The 23,028-nt window shown below is 51.4% G+C and overlaps 1 protein-coding gene across 4 annotated transcripts in view; it reads left to right on the top strand.

Moving 5' to 3' along the window:
- The window catches only part of SAMD4A (sterile alpha motif domain containing 4A), a 107,013-nt gene that overhangs the window by 60,796 nt on the left and 23,189 nt on the right, over nt 1-23,028 (top strand). For 2 of the 4 annotated variants that reach the window (XM_075029499.1, XM_075029498.1), the window contains exons 3-4: nt 2,058-2,576; nt 22,469-22,732. In XM_075029499.1, the coding sequence (XP_074885600.1) occupies nt 2,058-2,576; nt 22,469-22,732 (783 nt within the window). The remainder of the gene's footprint in view (nt 1-2,057; nt 2,577-22,468; nt 22,733-23,028) is intronic. The other 2 variants (XM_075029501.1, XM_075029500.1) reach the window with 1 other exon arrangement.

Raw genomic sequence — 23,028 nt, forward strand, 5'->3', positions numbered from 1 at the left:
GAGAAGGACCTACTGTAATAGCCCTCTTTTGGGTGGTGGGAGGGTTGGGTTAGCTGCGTGGGTCTTCACAAGAGCAAATGCGATGGGTGATCCTACAGGTGGATATCCAGATCTTCATTTCACTGGCGTGGGTTCGGTTACCCTAGCTCAAAAACACCTGTAGGGTATAGGGATAATCAATGATTAGAGCAGCTCCAGTGTGGACAGGAGACAGCAGACAGGGAGGGAGAACGTAAAGTTTTGGGGTTTTTTTTAATAACATGAGAGCTCAGGGCATCTTATTTGGTGAAGTTTTGGGCAGTGGGTGTAAAGTCCTTTTTCACCAGATGGTTCAGTTTTGGCACCCTTAGGCACAGCCTGCTACAGGGACTGAAAGTTTGAAGGCTTCATAGAGGGATTTGGTAAATGCTGGAGGAAAGACTGACCTGGGGCTGGGAAGCGTCAGTCGAGTGGTTTAGGTAGATCCTGAGCTATCCTTGGCTGGTGTTTATATAAGCTGTTCAGAAAAACTTCCAGTGATGGACATTTCCCAACATCTGTAGGCAATCTCTCCCTGCACATCACCTGTAGGAGGTAGTTTCTTCACGGCCAACCTCATTCACCTTTGCTGCAATTCAAACCTACAGTCCCCAGGAGACGTGGAGAGCCGCTTGTCCTCACCGGTCTTCACCTCTCAGACAGATGACGGGCTGGCTGGTGCAGTTTTTTTGTGCAGCATGGCATTTTGACCAATGTTCAGCCTCTGATGCTTCCTGACCCTAGGCTCTTCCCCGCCTGGTACTGCACAGTGATTTGTTCCTACCTGCATGCAGATGTTTGCACCTACTTGATGCAGCTGGGTTTTTTCTGACTTTTCTCCAGGTCTCAACATTGTTTGACTTCTAATCCAGTTTTCTGGCGTGTTTTCATTTCTCCTAGCGTGATACGTGCACTTTGAATACATTTATCATATCACCGGTATCACTGATGACATACTGGGTAGTGTCACGGCCGGGACAAGTCTCCTTGCTCAGCACATCCTCCCAGTCTGACGGTGAATCACCAGTAACATCTCTCTCCATATGGTTTTCTGATGAGTTGTGTGCCCACATTAGAGTAGTTTCGCCTGAGCGTGTTTCTGTGGTATGCTGCTGAGGAAGCCATGTGCGGCAGCACCTAATGAATATCAAGATATACGGCGCTGACTGCTTCTCCAGCTATTCACAGCCCAGTTACTCTGTCGCAGAAGGAAATTAAATTATTCTTGACAAATTGGTGTCGGCAGTCACTTATCATCTTCTTATCTTCTAAGTGCTTACAAAGAGGTTGTTTCATTATTTGTTCCATCAGTTTTCTAGGAGTTCGAGTTAAGCGACCAGTTTGTAATTCTTTGGCTTTTCCTTTTGCATATTTTTAAAGCCAAACCCTGTGTTTGCTTTTTTTCTGGTCTTCTAAAACCTCTCCTATCTGCCCTGAGCTAACAGAGGAACAATGAATAGTTCTGCGGCTGCTTCAGCTGAGCCCTTCCCTCAATACCTTTGGGGCAGCTTATCGCACCAGGCTGGCGGATGGACCAACACCCTGGTTTGGTTATTGCCCTCCTGCTGGGATGCTTCTTCCCTTCACCCTCTGTGGCTCTTGCCTGTGTTAGCTCATTTGAATCTTGACCTTTTCCATTTTCCAGCCAGGGCTTTTAAGAGGTTAGGTTTACCCACCAAGTGCTTTTGTGTAATCTGCAACGATACAGAAAATTTGGGCCAAATCGTGACTTTGATTAACATTAGGACAACAGCAGTGGAGCTGTGTGGCTGTAAAGGTGGGTGTAATTTGGCTTTTTTAGTGATTTTCAGGAGCATCTGGTAACTCTCAGCGTCCAGTTCGGCACACCTTGCCGTGACCTTGCTTTTCAGAGAGCGGTGACCCCCCTGCCTGGGAGATGCTCACGCAGTGGCATCACTCATGCAGGCATCCCTTTGGCGTGTCGTATTTACCTTGCCAGGGTGTATTTATTTCTTTATTAGCTCTGTTTGCCGATTTCTCAATTCTCTTCTTTTTCTTTTTTTCTATTCCTTCAACAGGAATCATTAACCAATGGCAACAGGAATCCAAGGATAAAGTGATTTCTCTATTGTTAACCCACCTGCCTTTACTGAAGCCCGGAAACATCGAGGCAAAAGTCGAATACATGAAACTCTTGCCTAAAATCCTGGCCCACTCGATCGAACACAACCAACACATCGAGGAGAGCAGGCAACTGCTGTCCTACGCCTTGATACACCCCGCCACCTCCTTGGAGGACAGGAGTGCCCTGGCCATGTGGCTTAACCACCTGGAGGACCGCACGTCGGGTGGCTTCGGCAGCCAGAACAGAGGTCGGTCGGATTCGGTGGACTACGGGCAGACACATTACTATCACCAAAGACAGAACTCCGACGACAAACTCAACGGATGGCAAAACTCTCGAGACTCGGGCATAAGCGTCAGCGCTTCCAGCTGGCAGGACAAAAACCTGGCGTGCGAGAATGGCCATCTACCCCTCTACTCCTCCTCCTCCGTCCCCACAACCATCAACACCATCGGCACTAGCACAAGCACCAGTAAGTACCCACGGGAAGCTCTGGGGACGGCCACCCACGGCCGCTCTTCACAGCACGGTCCCCCCCATCCCGCTAGAAAATATTGCTTTGCCATGGTTAGCAGAGGGGCTAGGTTCATCTGGGCCATAGAAAACTCCTTTTTTTTTTTTTTTTCTTTCCCCTACCTGCTTTTTTATTTCCTGCCTGCCTTTTTATATTTTTTCTCTCTAGTCCTGTGGGATTTTAAAGACCTGGCAGCTGGAGAGGAGGGAAAAACAGCCAAGCTGTAAGAGCAAAAAATGTACGCTATCAAAGGGAGCCCTTTTTATTTGATGTAGCTCCATGTAGATTTGCAGTTCATGTTTCAAGTGTTCCTAAAGCAGGCAGGGAGCTGATGCTTCGTGTCCAAAAGTGAGCTGGGGAACTTGAGGCAAGTCCAAAAATGACCTGGGGACTTACTGGGAGGAAATGGGATTGGGGCCCCGAAGCGCAGGCATCGTTTTTGGAAGCAGGGCTGGGATCCGCGGTCTTCAGGGCGTATCTGAAAACGTTCCCTTGTATCTGCAGCGCTTAGAGGTGTGGAGCTGATGGTGATCGGGGGGTTTAGATGCACAGTCCTCAGTGTTTTCCAGGAGAGTTGGGTAGCTCCTTCCCCACAGAGGCCCTGCCGGGCTTTGATGGGAGCGGTGGATGACGCAAAGCCCAACCCAAGGCTTGGACGCTCCGGGATGCCGCGGAGCACCGTGGCTGGAGATTTATCACTGGTTTTGGGTGAAGATGTAGTGCAGCTGTAACTGTTCTTTTAAAGCGGCCGTTGATGCCTGCGAGCCATCCTTGGGCGAGGAGGAGCAAAGCATCTTCTCAGCGGGGTTCAAGAGCTCCTCTGCCCACCCGTTCCCTCCGTGGAGGGCTGTCGCGCCTGCCTTGCTGTCACCGTGGGTGACTGCCACCATCTCACCTGCAAGGCTGGACGTCCTCCTTCACTTTGGGGCGTTCAGGAGATGGTTGGCATCTCCCTATACACAAGGGATGCCGAGAGCGCTTCGGGGAGGAGAGGCTTCTTGCGGCGAGGGCGCTGGCTTCTCTTATCGGCGTGCAGAAAGCCACAATTAAATAGCTGAAAGCTTTAAAATGGTCACTTAAGGCTTCTGGGCTTTTCTCTCTCCTGTAATAAGTGCTTTTTTAGGTGGTGTTTCAAATCACCAACGATATGAAACGCAGCTCTGGGTTTATTGCTGTAGCACCCTGCTCCCCGCCTCTCCGGCGTCCATCCTCGCAGGCAGCGCTGCCTGCCCTGCCGCGTAGGGATTTAGCAGAAGGGTCTCGGCTTCTCCACCGACTCTGAACATCATCCCCGTCCTGTCCCCTGTCTGTGAAGCCCCGGCTGCTGCTGCCATGGGACTGTGTGACGTTCGGCTTCTCCGAGAGCCGGGTCCCTGCGCTGCGGAGGAGAGCTGTTTCAGGGTGACCAAGCTGCACGGGGAAAGGCTTAACAAGGAGGCAGGGTGAGAAGAACGGTGAATGTATTTGCAATTTGCAGTTTGCAAGAGGTTAAACCTCTCCAGAGACTGTTCAGGGGGAGGGTTCTTCCTTGTGGTTTTTGCATGCCGGGCGGTTTGGAGGCTTTGTGCACCGGGGAGGCGGTGGGAAGAGATGACTTCGGAAGGGATCTGGTTCCTCACGTCGAGATCTGGAAGCAGGGAGGTCTGATGGGTGCAGCACGTTAATCATTGACAGTGGCTGGAGCTCCGCAAGATGCGTTAGGTCTTGAAGGACGCTTTTCAAAAACCCACTTGTGTTTCTTTGAGCCTTTTTGCACTCAGACTTATCTCTTAGCAGAAGTAGCGACCCACCTCTTGCCCAGCAGGGTCCCCAAGTATTAGCAGAAGGTGCCAAAACCCAGGCAACAGCTGAATTACTCAGCAGTGCCCGAGCTGCCACACTGCTGGGGTTTTTCCTGAATTCTCCAGGATTAGGTGTGCACAGCACTGGAACAGGAGCATTTGTGGGTCTGTCAGCATGGGCTGTACAGCCCTGTACTTTACCTTGGTCTTTTGCTGGAAGACCACGTCCCTCCTCCATCTCTGTCACTCGCTTTGCCGCGGCATCCCCTGCCGTAAGTCCCGGCGCGGGAGCCCTTGCCTGGTCCGGTCCTTTACGGCATCCCGCAGTATCTGCTTTTCGTGGCACTGGGGCAGCTCGCTCGCACCGTCTTGCTCTGAGCTGCAAGATTTATGGAGTCCATATTCAGGGAAGCTTTTCCCCGAGCATCACGCCATGGCCAACACCTATTTCTGAGGCTGAGTAGCTTTCCAGAGGCATCTGAACACATCTTCAGCCCGGTCTAGTCCTAAATATTAAGCTGTTGTAACTCCTGCTAACGTATTTTGGTGGCAGCATGTTCAGATGACCTGCACGCTGAGCTGGAGACGACCCGACCACACTTCATGTGTTAGTTCATAAACTTCCTTAACGCAATATTTGCTCAGACACAAGCACAGTAAGTCCACAGACAGATGCTAAAAAATAAACACGGCTGTCAGCCTTTGTCCCAGCCCCTTGAGTCAATCAATATGTCTATTAATCTTTTATTCCAAAGCAAAGCCCTCAAACCGTTACTGTTTGGTTAGGGTTTAGTGTTATTATTTTTAAATTCTCCCTCTTACTTGGAGGTGTTTATCTGGGCAGGGGCTTAATCCAGCAACACCCTGCAGGGCACAGCCTTCCCCAGCCCGTCCCCGCAAAGGCACAGACTGTTCCTCATGCCGAAATGGGGCAAAGTCTTTCCCGGAGGAGTAACGTGGTGATCTTGCCCGAGGTACTTTCTTCTGGTATTGTGGCATAATTAGGTGTAACGCTGTTACGGCGTAGGGTTTAAATATGGGTGGCTGGAGCTCACGTGGCAATTCGCTTTGCGCTGTCCTTGTCTTTGACTCGACCTAGACCCAGGCTTTGAGACTTGGTTCAGGCTTGGTTCATCTCCAGCTCTCTCTTAACGGTGCTGGCTGGTGTTAGCCAAGGCTTGAGGAGATGTTGCCGGAGTCCTCCAGCCTTTGCAGGGCAAGTCTGGAGAGCTCTGAAGGAGTCGCTCTGGATTTACACCAGTGATGGTGATCCGGGAGCGGGACCAGCGTTGTAAGTGATGGGTTTGGGTCTGGAGCGATCTGAGGGGACGGACTCACCCAAAGCGATGGAAGTTCATGTGCTCCTTCCCATCCGCTGCATCGCCGTAACTGCTTTCTCAGCCCGTCCCGCAGACCTTGAGCTGCAGCTTTAAACCAGGCTTTAGCGTGGCAGGAGTAAAAGTAGCCTTGGCGTGGGCTTGGGAGCGCGGGTGGGCAGGAGGCCAGAGCGGTGGGACGTCCAGGCGCGGTGGGACGGGGTGAAGCCCAGAGCTCTGCGGCCGGGTCAGGCGGCGGTTGCAAAACGCCAGGGTTGCACAACTCCTTTGCAGTGGAGACGGGACCTGGCAACTCTGGAAGGACAGAAAACAGCAGCTGGTTTTCAAAGCTGCAGACCAAGAGCTTCTTGCATGAGAGCTCCAGCTCCTTCCTTTCCCCTGTGTAATTGGTTCCACCTGAGTACGATCTGACTGCATGCCGGGTTTTGGCTCTCAAATGGAAGTACAGTGTAGCTTAACCCTCTGTTTTCCACCCTCTCAGAAGGGAATATGTGCAGAGGAGAAGGAGGGTCTGCTGTTAAATATGCTTGTCCAGTGCTGTGAAGGTGGGGTGCAAGTACACTGGTCTGAATTGGACCATAAGGTCTGCGAGCGAGAAAAGAGAAAGAAAAGCACAAGGTTTGGCAGCAACTCCAGTTGGCAATAGCGAACCTGTTGAACCACAGCTAAAGAGGTAAGGATTTGGTTCCTGGCTCTGACATGCATCTGCTGGACGAGTGTCCTGGTCCTCTGCTCCCAGTATATAACCTGGGGATGACAGTATTACTTCTTTTATCAATGTACGGTGAGATTTTTCCTGTGCTCTCCCCTCTGGTGCGGTGCCAGGGCACTTAAACTCCCCGTGGAGAGCAGGTTCCCAGGGGCAAATCTCTGCACAGGGGCAGAAGGTCTTGGTTTTTACTGCGGGAGCAACAGCAACTTGCCCCAAACATTCAAATTAAGAGCCAGATGTTGCAGGCTCTTTCTGGCAGAGGGACGAAGACCTCCTTATGCCAATACCTGCCCAGAAGAAGAGGCAGCTCAGTGCCAAGCGCGGGCAGCACTTCAGCCAGGGTGAGTGTCTCCAGTTGTCACCTTGCCTGGGGGACAGGAGCTCTGCCCAGCCTCTGTAGGGGCTGTAGTGCTGCCGTAACGCAACGGCACGTCAGGTTCCCCGGTGGGGGATGGCCCCGGAGAAAATAAGCAGAGCTTGGTCTTACTGGAACCTTGTGTGTCTAGGAGACTATCTCCTGTCTGTGCTTCCAAAAAGAGGAGGAGGTCCCCGGACTGGTAATGGTGGTATCTGAGTGCATGACCGGTGGTGCCCCGCAGTCCTGTCCTTGGGTGTCCCCAGTGTGTGCCCTGGGTCGCTCGGAGTGGCACCAGTGCCTGGAATTATGGTGTGGGTGGCACCAGGGGACGAGGTGATGGTGTGCATCACAGACCAGTGACGGACAGATAGGGTCAGAGACCTCGCAGAGCAGAAATCCCAGGCGCTGGGGCTGCGTTCACAGAGGAGAGACGTCGCAAACTCTTTGGTATTTCGGTGTCGCTGCGCTGCCTGGATTCCCCTGTGAGTGAACAGAGAGGTCCTTGGACCAGCAAAGCTGTTTGCCAGTCTGCAGCCACCTTTCTGCTTCTGCACAAACGGGAAAGATGCCGGGTGCTCAGGCCTGCTATACCCTTCCCATGGGAGTCTCTGCCAGAAAACTGATGTTGTTTGTCTACAGGAAGAGAGAGGAGAGCGAGCAGGGCAATGCCAGAGAAATACTCTCCTGTATAACCTCCTTGTCCTGAAAAAGAAAAATCTCTGATCTTGTCCTAGAGCTGAAGAGAAGGAATAAATCAGTGTACTTCCTTCCATGCATGCCAGCCCGGATTTCCTTCCGTCCAGTCCGGATTCACGGCTCTCTCCCCTGCACCTGCCCGCTCTCGAGAAATGCTTACGTTTCAGAGTCACGCTCAGGTGGCACCAGCAAGACGTACTGGTGATCAAACTCCCCGTACCACAAGAAATGTAGAGATACTGGTGGCAGCAGGGCACCCTGCAGAAGGAAGGATGGTCCCGTGGACTCTTATATGAAGATCCTGCCATTCTGGGAGGGCTTCTGGTCATGTTGCTCTTTCTCAGAAGAGACTCAATCCCAGCTAATTGCCCTACAGGCAGATCTGCGGCTACTAAACTGTATGTCGGCGTGTGTGTGCGTGACGTGGCTTGCTGGATTTTGCCTACATTTGCCCCAGTTCTGGAGTCCCTAGTGGGAGAGCAGATGAACAAGATGGTTGAGCTCTTCCCCAGGTCATCAGGGAATTGATGAGGTGGAAGAAACGGCAGCAAGAAAGCACTCGTCATGAATGGAGTGTGGGTTTCCTAACTCTTCCTCCCCTACACTGTTGTGCAACAGCTCACTGCCTACCACCGGAGGTGACCCTGTCATCGTACCCAGTATCCAAACTGAGCTTGATAACGGAATAACGGCATGTTTTAACACGCAGGACCACCCTGATTTGCATTGGGTTGCAAGCTTGCAAGTACAACGCTCTCCTCCGTGTAGATTTGCAACGACACCTGAAGGGGATTGTGTGTCCTCAGCCTGTGTTTGATTTATGCAGGGCGACACGTTTCCTCCCATGCAAAGTTAGCAAAACATGCCATTTTGCTTGCTGAAAAATAAAGAGTGCAAAAGTCTTAATAAGGTTACAGTAGTGAAGCAAACAAATGTACTGTTCTCGCTGGGGGGGGGATTAGCTTTGTACTCGGGAATTGCCTTCAGAAACTTGTTCCTCAGTTGGCCATGCTGTCTACTGAGACTTGGCACCCTGGCACTCATCCTGCCAGGTGGGGATACTTCTAATGTTTGCTTTTTGTCTTGTTTACTGATGGGCTGAGAAAAGCTCGTTGGCCTTTATTACACTTGAGCTTTTCGGTGGTGGTAGACAGGGGCATTTGTTGTCTTGCTCATGCCCTCTAGTGTTGCACGTAACTGTTGGAGAGCATTTCTAGGAGTCACCCGCTTTGCCAGGGTCCAATCGCTACAGTGTCTTGCTAATTCTGTAGCTTAAAAACAGAGCTGTTGTACAAAAAGATAATGTGAGCAAAGTTCTCGAGTCAATGTAGAATATGTACAAATACAACAGCAAACGGAACTGAGAGCAAGGACAACATAGAATCGTAGCATCATTTAGGTTGGAAAAGACCTTTAAGATCATCGAGTCCAACTGTAATCTTCTACTCCAGCTCTGAACAGCAGATACAGATTTGTTGGCCCCTCTATAAATTCAAAGCGCTTGGTCCCTGGGAGATACGGTCCCAGGACCCAGGTGATACGGACCAGGCTCTGCAGACCATCACTCAGCAAGCAAGGAGATGAAGGGTCACCTGCCCTCAGCCTGGAAACCATCAAACGTGGGAGATGGTAGCGGTGGTGGAGGACAAGAGCGAAGGCCTTTTTGGGGTGTCAGCAATTGCTGGGGAAAACCTGCTACTGCTCTTGAGTGGTCACTGCAGAGCTGTTTCATAGCCAACATCCCTTCCTGCTGTTGAGGCCGCTCCATTTGCCGTGTCCCTCACCCTCTGGTTAGCAGGCCGGCGTCCAAAATCAAAACAGAGCAAGCTGTGCCCATTCTCCGTGAGCCGGTCTGCTGGCCAGGATGGTTTTAGTTGATGGGCCAGCTACGTGTGCTCATCTTTCTTACCATCAGCCCAGCTCCCATGCTGCCCAGACCTGGTCTTCAAGCGGGGCAGCCAGGTGAGCCATCCCACCCTGGGACCTCTGCAGCCACCAGGGTGGTCGTTGGCTGGTCGGGTGCGGGGAGGGAGACTGCACCTGACGGGGTCTATAGAATCATAGAATTGTTTAGGTTGGAAAAGACCTTCAAGATCATCGAGTCCAACCATTAACCATGCCCACTAAACCATGTCTGTGGGATCCAGGCGTGCAGCAGCAAGATACGGGCTGGAAGAATGGGTTTGTCTAAATGGAAGACATCAGGGCAGCCCCATCATACGGTCCAAGTAACAAGTGCTAGGACGGGAAGAAATGGCCTCAGGTTGTGCCAGGGGAGGTTTAGATTGGATATTAGAAACAATATCTTCACCAAAAAGGTTATCAAACACTGGAACAGGCTGCCCAGGGAAGCGGTTGAGTCACTGTGCTGGTTTTGACTGGGATAGAGTTAATTTTCTTCATAGTAGCTGGTATAGGGCTATGTTTTGGATTTGTGGTGAAAACAGTGTTAACACAGGGATGTTTTTGTTACTGCTGAGCAGTGCTTGCACACAGCCAAGGCCTTTTCTGCTTCTCTCACCACCCCACCATTGAGTAGGCTGGGGGGGCACAAGAATTTGGGAGGGGACACAGCCCGGACAGCTGACCCCCACAGACCAAGGGGGATATTCCAGACCACAAGATGTCATGCTCAGTATATAAAGCTGGAGGAAGAAGAAGGAAAGGGAGGATGTTCAGATTGATGGCATTTGTCTTCCCAAGTCACCGTTAGGTGTGATGGAGCCCTGCTTTCCTGGAGATGGCTGAACACCTGCCTGCCGATGGGAAGTGGTAAACGAATTCTTTGTTTTGCTTTGCTTGGGCACTCGGCTTTTGCTTTACCTGTTAAACTGTCTTTATCTCAACCCGTGAGTTTTCTCACTTTTACCCTTCCGATTCTCTCCCCCATCCCACTGTGAGGGAGGTGAGTGAGCACCTGTGTGGGGCTTAGTTGCCGGCTGGGGTTAAACCTTGACGGTCACCATCCCTGGAAGGATTTAAAACACGTATAGATGTGGTGCTTAGGGACATGGTTTAGTGGTGGACTTGGCAGTACTAGGTTTACAGTTGGACTCAATGATCTTAAGGGTGTTTTCCAACCTAAATGATGCTGTGACTGTATGATTCTGCGATCTCTGCTGTGCACTTGCTCGCAAGGGCTCAAGGTGAAGGTGCTTGAAGACATTTTGGGCAGGAAACTTCTGGTCTGTCACCTTTCAGCATCCGTGTTGCTGTGTTCAGTGTTTCCTAACCCGGCGTATCGAAGTGTCTTGATGAACTCTTGTACTTGAGCAACGGTCAGAACCTGCTCTACCCTTGAGGCTACAGTTTAGCCGCCCCGGCGCTTACTGTTCGTGCTTTGAGCCTGTTTTGCCACGTTCCCTTCACCTCTTTGCTCCCAGAGGGTCTCTCTTCTCTCCGTGTCTTTGGCCAAAAGGCGGGGTGGCCGACAAAGGGCAACATGATGCTGAGGTCCCACCTGCAGTGCATCTCCATGGGGGTCTTAGACTGTCACCGAAGCCCATCAGCCTACCTGTTGTCTTCCCAAAGACCACGCTCTGCACTGGAAGGAAAAAAAGGGGGTGTGGGATTTACAAGGTGACACAGAGCAACCCACCGTCCCTTGCCGAACACTTGGCTTTGGACGTCGTCCCCGGGCCAACGTCCAGGAGGGTGCCTCTCCTGTTCCCGTTCACCTGGGACTTGGTCTTCACAGGTAGCATCGCTCGTGGGGGTGCACAGCCATGCAGCCTTCGGGGTGGAAGAAAGAAGTTTCTTGCCAGCAGCGGTTGACTTTGGGGGGGATGTGGATGGCTCGGGGGGGGGATGAGGTTAGCAAAGCAGAGCTGATGTTACCCCAGGCGTCAGAGAGCACAGAGATGGGGGTGAGGTCCTCCCCGCCGTGCCCTCTCCGCTCTCACGTGGGAGCAAGGGACGACGGGGGGGGGCATACGTGCAGCCTGCAGCAGGCGTTGCGGGTGGGCTTTGCGCCCATCCTGCTGTAGGCAGGGTGTCGAGCGAGTGATGGATACCTGCTTGCCAAGCGGAGGGAATAGGCAGGGAAAGGGACCGCGTTTCCCACCAGCACGCTGCAGCGAGCGGGTTTTCACGCGGGCAGAGGGCTGGGTCTCGCGGTCCTGCCTCTGCTCGGCCCCTCGTCAGCCGTGATGCTCCGAGGCAGAGACGTCACCGAAAGGCGGAGGGGTTCTACTGGGGTCCCAAAGGGAAAGAGGGGAGGGGACCTCGAGGCTGGGCTCAGCGGTGGCTTGTACCAGGGGGATACCGCGGGTGGCATATAAGCACGCGTGGATGTCACCGGTTGCTTTTGGCTGCTGGTAGGTACAGACCCGCGCTGGTGCTCCTAAACCAGCCCTCGCGACACTGAACGATGCTTCTAGGCACTTAAATAATCGGTGTAATCTGGCCTGCCGTAGCCCTAGGAAACAGCCCCGTTGGCAGGGAAGCAGCGATGGGGGGGTGGTTGGTCTGCGGGGCCGGTGAAGAGGACAGGGACCACTGGGTGCCAGCGGGTGACACGTGGCTGTCCCCGAAGAGGGCACGTCACCCATGCGTCCCCTGGGACCACACCGTGACTTCTTCCAAACCTGGTACACGCAGGGTTTGATCCTTGCACGTACCCACGCATCCCCTTTACAGGGCACCGCTCCCAAATTCACAGACCCTACTCCCAGAGCGACGGCTCCGCAGCTTCCTGGCTGGAATGAGGCCACCTAATTTGGGAACCTCTATTCCGGCAGCACCCGGGGACGCTCCCACCCTGTTGGCTTGTGAATTCCCGGTGCGATCACCAGCCGTAAGCGCTCAGGGCAGGGACTGTGCGCCCTGGTTTTGCGTGGCCGTTAGCGCGTTGCTTGTCCGTTGGCAATGGGGGGGTAGGACGCCATCCTCGAGCTGCGAGTTGGGCTGGGGGGAATTTGAAGCTTGCGGCTCCGATGACACCTCTGCTTTCCTTACAGCAGCCTGGGTGTCTCAGGGAGGGGCGTTAAGACGCAGCAGAGGTGGTTTTGTGCGTTATCCTACGGTCCTTGGGATTTCTGTCGCCAATGAATCACGCTTCTGACCTGGAAGCGCCGCTGAAGCCGCCAGCACAGCTGATTGATGCTCTCCAGGCTATGGAGCAAAGTCAGACATCCCCAGTAATTCTCTCAGACCCCTCAGCAGTCTCCCATGTCGGTTGACCGAGAGGTTTTGTTGATGGATGGACCCTCCTAGACCCGAGTGTATTTTACCAGCCGCCCTGGTGCCTGTCGGATACCGGCACAGACGACAGTGAGCTGTGGTTACTCATTGCATAGGAGCTTCTTGCTCTCCCGAGGGAAGCTTTGCTTTTCCCATCGCCGTGTGAGCGCCCGTGGGTCCCCGTCTGCAGTTTCCATCACCGCCGGAGCCACCGTCGGCGTGGGGCTGGGGGCTCTGGCTGGAGCCGGGTGGTACCCAGGGATGCTCCTCACCACCTCCACTATTAACTTACGCCTGTAAAATGCCTGATAAGTAATGCTTCCAGCTGCCTACAGCTAGGGATTGCTTTCACCAACTCGCTCCTGGGCTCCTAGTTGCCAGCAGGCACTTTTGGGGTGCCCAGCAGGCAGCTCCAGAAGGGGAGGAAGGGTCCATGCTGGCAGAGGCATGCATACCCCCCTAAAACCCTTTTTGCTCCTCCACGACAGCCTCCCGATGCCACCTTTCCCCAGCCTTCCCTCGCAACGTCACGAAAATCAGATTTGTGATGTTTTTCTGAGCATCTTCGTGGGGCGAGAAACCCCCGGAAAGGATCGCCTTTCCGTCACTCATCCTTTGAAACCATGCAACTCTAGGCTTCGGCAAGTAAAGAAATGGAGACAGATGAGCTCTCCTTCCCCTGGCCGTCAAACAGCAGCCGCAGAGAAATGGCAGGAGGGCACCGAGGAGGGAAGGGAGTGCTGGGGTTTGGATTTATCCGAAGCAACTCCAGTCTCCTTCCCGACTGCACGGGGGCTTGCTGTGTTCTCCTGACTCAGTAACATGCTGCTATTTAATTAACTTTTGACTTCTGGTTTAAAGGAGCAGTGCACAAAATAGTTATTTACTTCATTTGGAAATTCTTTTAATCGTTACCATAATTATAGCTTCCTCGTCTTTTTTTTTTTTTTTTTTGGATATTTTTCTTAGCAGGGGGAAGGGAGGGATGGAGGGGGAATATTTGCCGCTCTCCTTGTGGTTATCACATCCTTCAAATTACTAAAAGAGGCTGGGATAATAGGTCTGGTGATTATATATAGGCACCATCTGCTCTGTGGCTGCTTCCTATCAAAGTGCAGTTAGGAGAGTGCAAGAAGGATATTTTCTCTCCAGCTATATTAAGACTCTGTTTCCATCTCGGCTCCAAAGCAAAGCTCTCTGCATGCAAATGGATCAAATGCGCTGTAATCAATGGCTCAGTTTTGGCAGCCTTGAAGCTGAATTTTTTTTTTTTTTTCACTTTATTTTCCCCTCAAGTTTGCTGTTCCCGTTCGTTATGCAATTTTATTCGAGGCTGGTTGCTCTGCATTTGATGTTTTCTTGTAACCATAGTCCCCCCCTTGTTTGCTGAGCAATATAGTCTCATGTTAGCCGGCGCAGAGATCTGTGTCGTAACTCGAATGCAAGGCAACATCTGAGCAATCAAGAGGATGATGAGGGCAGATTTTTAGGATGCATATGCTGTCGGTATGTAGAGGAGGTGGAAAGCTGAGCTGTGTTAATTCGGGGCAATAATGGGAAGGAATTAATACATGTTTTATGATGGCAGCTGTGGCTATCCCATTGCTGCTGGGGACTTTTGGGGAGCACCGCAGAGCTTGGTACTTGTGCAATACGGGGAGTCGTGAGGTGTCCCTGCTGAGCAGTGCCTTTTGCATCTTCTCACGTGGGGAACTGGATACTGCATTTACCCCTCGGTAGCCTCGGAGACCCAACAGGCTTTTCTTCTCTCCTGGAGTGGGTAAGATTTTATGCTCTTGGAAGAAAAAGATAGGGAAGGAATAAGACACGGCCAGCCCAGACAGAGGGTGCTCGGGATGGGACGTGCGAGTTCCCGGAGCCGGTAAGGCTGAAATGCAGAGGAATTTGTCTTGTGAAATCCAGGCCACGGTGCCTAAGAGAGAGGAGGACTAAATGGCTTTTTTGAATGAGTGAAAGTGGGTGAAGAGAGACAAGGGAGGAGAAAGTCCCAGATGAGTCGGTGAGGATAGAAGAGGCTACAGTGCTGTAGCAAAGTCCTGTTTCTTTCTGGGCGAAACTTCCCCGGTGAAGGTGGGGTGATGACCGCGGCGCGTACATCGTGTAAGATGCACGTTGTCCTCCTGTATTTTGTCACTCCTAAAGGCGCGCTGTCTCCCTGCCCTCGCTCCACAGACTCTTAATGACTCCTTAGGGATTATTAGATCTCAATTTCATGGGGCAATTCCAGAGGTTTCGCATTCACCCCTTCCACTCGACTGGCTTAAGACCCTTTTCTTACTCCCAGTTTCCCACAGGTTGCATATTGCTATGTAAAGGATGTACATCTTCCAGCCTGGCCTCCAGAAATGACCGTAACTGATAGAGGGGTTTCTCCATCTGAAGTGGAACGTGCGGTAGAAGCTGACGCTGTCAGCGGTCTCAGCAGGCAGATGCTCCTCAGATCTTATTAGCAGCTGATGGAGGCAGTGGGGAGCGCTGGCTGCTGCTTGAGCCGAGCAAATGCTTTTGGACATCTCTTCTGGGCGGAAAAGGACCGTAGGAAGGAGAGTTTCTGCATCCCGGCGCCATTTATCTGGCTTGATCCGCGAGCAGGGGAGGAATTTCCCCTGGGAGCCCCTAGCAAAAAATCAGTGAATTCTGGGATAATTACGGAGGCTCGGTTCGGCACAGCAGCGTTGTTCTTAACGGACTGGGATTCCCCAGGGGCGAACACTCTTTTTTCTGTGGTTTGTGTATAAATGTACGAGAGAAACCACATTTATTGGCTTGGAGATCGGGGCGTTTCGTTTACCCAGAAAGCAGCATCGTTTAGGGCAGCGCCTCCTTGCAACGCGCCTCTAATCCTCCATCCCCAACCCCGATTCCCACCTCCCCCAGCCGTCATTTCGTGCATCCTTTTCTCTGCGAGTTAAATCGCGGTCGGGATGCGCTCCTGCTCTGTCTTGCTCCCACTTTGCTGGATGCTTTGGTGGGAAGCCCCACGCAAGGACGTCGAAAGCAGCTCCCCAGCTCCTGCTCCTCGGTGAGACGAGCTGGGCTTCCTTCCCGAAATGCATCCCGTCGGATTGCTGAAGCCAACCGAGAGCTGCGTTTACACGTCTTCAGATGCAGCCCCGCTCCTTCTGCCACGCAAATGAGTAAATAACAAGAAGAGCGATTCCTGCCGGAGCCAAACAGCGGGTCCACGCGTGCTCGTGCCGTGCAGGGGCTCACGAAATCCCCTGCGGTCAGCAGAGACGTCCCCTTCCCCGGCGGAGCCTGGATGGGGCCTCGCATGTGCTGCTCGGAGAGGGCAGCAACAAACGGGTTATTGTTTCTCTGTCCAGTTTCTCGAACAGGAAACTGTGTTTAAAAACGTCATTTTTTAAAAAAAAAAAGTTTGCTTGAGAGGCTTTTCTGCAGTCTGTGCTTCTTCCTAATTTCTCTGCTTGAGGCAGCGCTCTGCTTGTATCTTTTTTTTTTTCTTTCTAACATACACAACTACCCAGTGGCTGCTTGAATTTAGGACCCTTGGTTTCAGCCCCCCTTGGCTTATATCAGCGCCTGATTCAGAAGCGAGGACATGGTTTATCCAGCACCGAACGAACACAGTTAAAGTCACAGCCACAAAACCCAGGGAGGGGAAAAAAAAAAAAATAATAAAGGCACAAAGAAAAGGCTCCAAGGGTTAGGGGATGTTGAGCCGAAAAATGTTCCATCAGGTTCTGCTTCGGCCGCGCTGGAGCTGCCTGCGGCGGCGTGGAGAGCGGGTGAATGAGGTGCCCAGGAAGGGGCTGGGTGCCAGCCGGGCAGCGTGACCCACCGGCGGCTGTTTCCAAGGGTCCTGGGCACAAAAACGCTGGAAAAAGCCGCGAGCGTTGGTCTGCCAGCGTGGGGGAGCCTTCCTGGAGGGGACGATGCTTCGTGAGCGGGGTAGCAAAGGGGAGGCGGAGGAGAGGACCGAGCTGAACTTGGCGGTTGCTTTGCGAGGGGAATCGCAGGAGCTGCTCCGTATTTCCCCTCCGCGGGGGTGCCTCCGGGCTGAACAAGAGACCGTGTGGCCTCGGTGGATTAAAAACGTCCCCGCTTTCTATAGCAAATCGGGGTCAAGCTGCTGCTCCAGCTACCTACAGACCAGAAAAGGAATTGTACACGATCGGACACTGCCTGAGGATGCACCATAACCAGCTTTGCAGCCAAGAAGTGCCATTTTTAGACTAAAGACAAAAAAAAAAATCTCCCAAAGAGTTCAGCATGCACCTTGCAGCACCTTTTCCTTTCTCCAGCTGCGGGGAGGATGTGGTTCTGAATTGTAATCCTCTATGTGGACGATGCGCTGGGATAAGGGGTCGTGAGGTTGTTGTAAAGGTCCTCTGGATGTTAGGGACACGGCGGGGACCGTGCAGCGTGGGGGGCACGCCGGGACCGGGAACGCTCCTCTGTACCCGGCAATGGATCTGGCTGTCGGTGGAAATGCTCACATCACCCCCACGTGCGTCTCGTCAAGGACTTTTGCGGCGCTTTAAGCCCGATTTAATGGAGGGTGCGTCGGGGCAGAGGGAGGGCGAGCGCCTCGTCAGCCGTCGCACGCCGTGTGGAGGAAGGTCTGCCTGCAGAGCCCAATTCCTCAGCTCTAATTACAGGAATGGGTGGTTTTTCCCTTCTCAGGCTGAAAAATTGGCCCGAAACCCTGAGAAACCACAACACAAATGTCTGACGCTGTTCCACATGGTCTTCGGCGAACAAAAACCCTCTTGAAATTAGCCCTTGCCTACCAAAATAGGCAACACCACTTCAGAAAGGAAGAGAAAGAAAAAAAAAAAAACTAACCCCAGGGCTTCACGGGGAAAGCACTTGCAGCCTCAGAGTTTCTATAAGCACGTTGTCGTGCCTGCCAGCCCAGCCAGCGTTTGGTCCGTGGTAAAGCCAGTTTTGCCCGGGGAGGTGGTGGTGGTCCCGCAGGGATGCTCCTCGCTGCTCCATCCCTGCGGTCTGCAGCCACCTCCTGTGATGGGGAGCCCAGCACACCGGGATGGTTCCATCGTCACCATCGCTCCTTCTCCATCCTCTTTTTTTTTTTTTTTTTTTTTCCCCCCCCCCCTGGGAATATTAAGCCGAGCTTGGTTTGAAGCCTGAGAGCACTTCGGCAACGCTTCATACATCTCAGCACCGTTAGCTCCAGGTTATTTATCACATTTTTTCCCTAGGATGCAAAACATCCCAAGCTCATCTCAAAGGCCTTATATTTACCAGCATCTGCTGGGTTGCAGCTGACCCCAATCCACGAGGAGCTTTCTTGCAAGGAAACAGGTCTGGCGTGGGCTGAGCACCACCCCTACGGCCGTTCAGAGCCGTGGTGGCAGAGCAAAGAGGCGATTCCAGCCCGTTTATCGTGGGGAAGACCGTCATCTTCTCTGGTCCCCATCCCATCGGATATCCACGTGGAAGGAGCCGGACCAGGCAGTGCCTTTGCAGAGCGACCGGTGGGTCCCTGGGGGGCGGATGGCTCTTGCATTCGCCTAAAAGAGCCCGCGCCTGGCAGGAAAACGCTTCTAAACCAGAAGTGGGTCACGCTTACAAGTTGTAGGGGATCCGTGTGCCAGCGTGGCTTGCATTTCGGAGCGGTGGTTTCCTCTCTTTGTTCGTCCGGCTCGCACCGCCGCGGCGCTCAGAAAGGCAGGCGTGCCTCTGGCCACCTCCTGGAATCTTATCTTACCCTAGAAGAATATATTAGATTTCCTTTTTAAATTAAAGCTTAACATTTTTGTAATAAAAAAAAAAAAAAAAGAGGCTTGAGTGTAAGGTTATAAACTCACACTTGGTTTTCTTCGGCTGAAGTTGAAGCGCGCGTGGACCATTTATTTTAGCAAAGAGACTGAATAAGTGGCTTGTCCCAGCTCGGCCGTCGGCAGCCCTGGGTTCACCTTGGACCATCCAAAAAGCACAGAGGATTGTCAAAAAGCAGGGGAGGACCTACAGTAAACCGACACTTTGAAAATCATTAGCTACATCCTCTATTTCAAGAAACTGAGAGCAAGAACACAAGCAGCAGCATTAATAAATAGGCACATTTATTAATCCCCTTTCTGAGGGTTACAAATTAAAAGAGGGAGAGGTGTGTGCACGCCAGGCAGGTGCCATCCCGGGGTCCTCAGCATTTTTGAGCCTGAGTGCTGATGGAAACTGGTAAGAGGGTTTGCAAGAAACCGTGTTGCTCACCGGTGTCTGTTACAGCCAGAAGGGCTTAAGCAGAGCCTAGCTAGGCAAGTGCTAAGAGCTCTTAAATAATCTCTGTCTGGTACCAAGATTAGCTGGGGTGATTTCAAAGAGCTGGTGAGTTTTTCTGCTTGTAGCATCCTTTGCAGAGGAATTAACCCTACCCCGTCTTGTGAAGTTGTGTGAATTGACTCACACAGTAAAAATGCTTGTGGTTTAGTAAAACGTGGTCTGTTGGACTCCAGCGTTGCGTTATCTCAGGGAAAGAAGTGGAACTAATTTTTATATGTTGCACTGGATGATTTCTAATTGTTCCTGGCCATCCTGTGGAGTTCATTATTTCTCCTCCAGCCGACACCGGCTTCTAATTAGGGGACATAAAATTAAGATGGAAGAGCAGCAGTTTGCAAGGGTATTGCTGCTCAGGAAGGAAGCTGGGCTGGATTTAAGCCAAAAATAGCCTCTCATTTGCAAGATTTTGGTGGGGAGAGGATGGCTTAAACGCTGCAGGGCACCAGCTGCTGCCTACACCCTGTAAGAGGGGGGACTAACAGAGCAGCCCTTCGCCTCCTAAAATGGGGCAATTAGCTCCCGTCTTCCTTGCCTGTTCCCCTCCATCTCTCATTCATTCAAGGGGCACAAATATTTCCTAAACCAGAGTTTTTCCTACAACAAACGCGGGGTGGCTTCTATCACCCCAGCCGTGCGACCGTGGCGGGGGGCAGCAGGCACAGAAGGGGCTCTGGGCAGTGCTGCTGTGATGCTGAGCCCTGCTGATGCGTTTCAACGGATTCATCAGGTTTTTTCCCATATTTCCCCCGTAATTATTTTTTTTTAACGCTAAATATTTTTTTTTTCTCCTGGGAGGGTGGTGTGACATCTACAGAGCCCCCTTATGGTGCTGCTTTTGGGGTGCAATCGCAAAGCCAAGAGCTGGAATAGCTTGGCCGAGACCTTCTTAAATCCATCTATTTCCCCATCAGGATGCATCACAACTTTAGGAAATATAAGACTGCTCTGAAAACAATCCCGGGTCCTCATTGACATCCTTTTCTGGCAGGAGACTTCTGGAAGATGTTTCTATAGCTATTTAATGGGAGGGGAACAAATTCTTCACCGTAAGCCATCCCCTTGCTTCCCTGCGCGGCGTGGTGTTTGTACTATGTGCTGGTAGAAGAAAATGCTTTCAGAAATGGGAACGATTTAGACGTTGCAGAAATCCGCAGGTTTTTGGCCTCATCCATCAGCTGCGTGTGGCACCAGCTGCTTTTTACAGGTGCTTAATAAAAGCAAACAAGGTCTGGTGTTTTTCTCTCCCCTCCTTTTATAACCCCACTACTTGCTCATTTTCATTCCACTTCTGGTCAGCAGGGATGGCTTTGATGGTGGGTTTTCCTCCGGGCTTTAGCTGGGAATTAAACTTTTACAGCACAGTACAACTGGCTGGGGGTTTTCCACCAAGACTCATTTATATTTGGAAATAACAAATGGATGAGCCGGAGGAGTGGTTTTGATGAATTCCTGCCAGTGGAAAAAAGGGGGTTAGGGAGCTTTGGTGCTTTAGGAGGAAAAGCAGTGAGAACGATGAATTTCCCCCGGGTTTTGTACAGAGTTAAGAAATTTGATTTTGAAAGAAAAATTGAAAAGTTTTTGCTTCAGTTTCATATGGGCTGAAAGGTCATCTTAAGCCCTCTGCCCGCAGGTTTCCCTGGAGCAGAAAAACTGCTTTTCATATAATCTACCCCGCAATGAAGCTTACAGCCACTAATTTTGAGAAATGAGTGTCTTTCTGCAGAATTTGCCCTTGTCTCTAGAAATGAATCCTTTGTTAACAGACCAGTGCAGATGTTTTGTTAGCCGTCACGATGTGAACCCCACACCTGTACCCAGGGGCACGCTGAAAATAGCCGCGTTGGCTTGGGTTTGCTGCAAACCAAAAAGGACCTTCCCATAGCGCTGGATCCAGAACTTGTCCCGGTTATCCCAGCAGGTGATGAGACACGGCTCGGCTGAGACACGGCTCGGCTGAGCGACGGCTAAATCCAGAGACTTTTTTGGTCTCAGTTATCAGGAAACGGCCCCCTTGAAGTTCAACTAATTTCATTGAGAGTAACTGCAATAAAACATTAAACAAGTGTTTTACATCCGAAGTCCGTACATTAAAATACATTAGCTGCGTTTGTGGTTTAACCAGCAGTTTAGTGACTTTGCGAGTGATGGAATTTGAATTTTGTTAAGCCAACAGACCAATCTTTTCATATATTTTTCATTACAGGAAACAAAGATAGTTCGTCCATATCCATCTTTTCCTCTAAATACCGTGTATTACCCCTACTAACCAACAGACCCAAGAAAAAGATACCTAAATCTTTAAGGAGATAACTAAAAATGAATCAGATGGTGTGGAAGAAGAGCAGTGAAAAATGGAGACTATCCAGTAAAAATTTTATTTAAAAATCTATTCAAGTTGCAACATTTCTACCAAAAAGTGTCAGAAAATCTAGGATTTGGTTTTTTTTAATACTTTAGCCTACATAAGGCATATTTCTGTACTTGACTGAAAGGCAAGTAAATACCTACCCCCTGTAAAGCCTTTCTTGAGAAATAACTCCAAATCACAGGAGTTTGTGCATCGCTCTTTTCCTAGCGGTGTTAAAAGTTATTTGTTAAAAACAAATTGAACTTGGTGGTATCAAAATTTCAGCCAGGAAATACAAACCCATCTACAACTGGGAAGGAAAAACAAATCCAAAGATCATTTTTGGGGGGATTCAACCTCACCTCTTTGTCGTGGGTGTATTTTCACCGTTGCTTTGGGCGTTTGCTTTTGCGGAGGGTTAAAAGGCACGTGGTAGGAAACGCACCTGATGGGCAGCTGAGCTGGGATGCTCTCGTTGCTGTTTATAGCTCAACGAAATGCAAGATCTTAGTAGGACTCAACAGGGCTTAGACATTTCTATGGATGACAAGTACCTCCGCGATGATGTTAGGCAGATGTGCAAATGCTCGTGCTTCGGTGCATAAGCCAAGTCCTAACCCAAAGGGAGGGACAGAGAAGCTGCCCCTGGGTCTGTGTGAGGACATTCCCATCCTGGGGATTTTTATGCCTTTTCCCAGAAAGATACAGGTCCGGATGATTCTAGCGGGGCGAGTTTCATGGCGAGAGGCAGCAGCCAAGCACCCGGCGCGGTCGCGTGCTCAGGTTTGCTGTCGGTACGTGACTCTGCATGGGGAAAACCTCCAGAGCTGCTCCATTTTTTTAATTTTTTTTTTTTTTTTCCTAGAGGTGCAATCCACGCAACGCCTTTCCTTAAGCAACCCGACATAGCTCATGTAACCCCATGTCCTTGCAGGTACTCCCATCCCCTTTGCTTCCCGGGAGGCAAAGCGAAGAGCTCAGGGTAGGGTCCAGCTAGCCGCGGGCACTGCAAAGCCATCAGCAAGGCACCGTGGCCAACCACCACGCATTTTATAATTTCATTGAATTTTTTTCGGGGGACTCTGCTGCATCCCGGGCCGCGAGGGGGGAATAACCTCTTTGATTTTTTTTTTTTTATTTTTTTTTTCAGTTCTCTCAGGCCAGACACACCACAGCCCTTTGAAACGCTCTGTGTCCCTTACCCCACCCATGAATGTGCCAAACCAACCTCTAGGACATGGATGGATGTCTCATGAGGACTTACGAGCTAGAGGACCCCAGTGCATCCCTTCCGATCATGCCCCCCTGTCTCCACAAAGCAGTGTAGCCTCTTCGGGAAGTGGTGGGAGTGAACATTTAGAAGATCAGCCTTCCGCTCGTAACACATTCCAGGAGGAAGGGAGTGGGATGAAAGGTGAGTGAAAAACCAGATGCCTCCCCCTCCCCATCCCCAGCACCCAGAGGCAGGAGGGGAAAAGCCTTTTTCCCGGCAGCGCGGGGCTCGGTTGGCGGTTTTGGGCGAGAGTCCTCGTAACCAAACGGGGCCTTACGGCGTTTCTTCCCTGCTTAGGAATTTAGGTTTAGGGGAATAAGTTAGGTTTTCTTTGAAGCAGCGGCTGGTCCTGATCTGACGTCTTACAGTTGGGTGCCGGTGGGCTGGTTTTGCCCCAAAATCCTGCAAGCTGCCAGCTTTCCAAAAAGCTGGATTTT

Source organism: Buteo buteo, chromosome 6 (assembly GCF_964188355.1).
Source record: "Buteo buteo chromosome 6, bButBut1.hap1.1, whole genome shotgun sequence".
Lineage (NCBI taxonomy): Eukaryota > Metazoa > Chordata > Aves > Accipitriformes > Accipitridae > Buteo > Buteo buteo.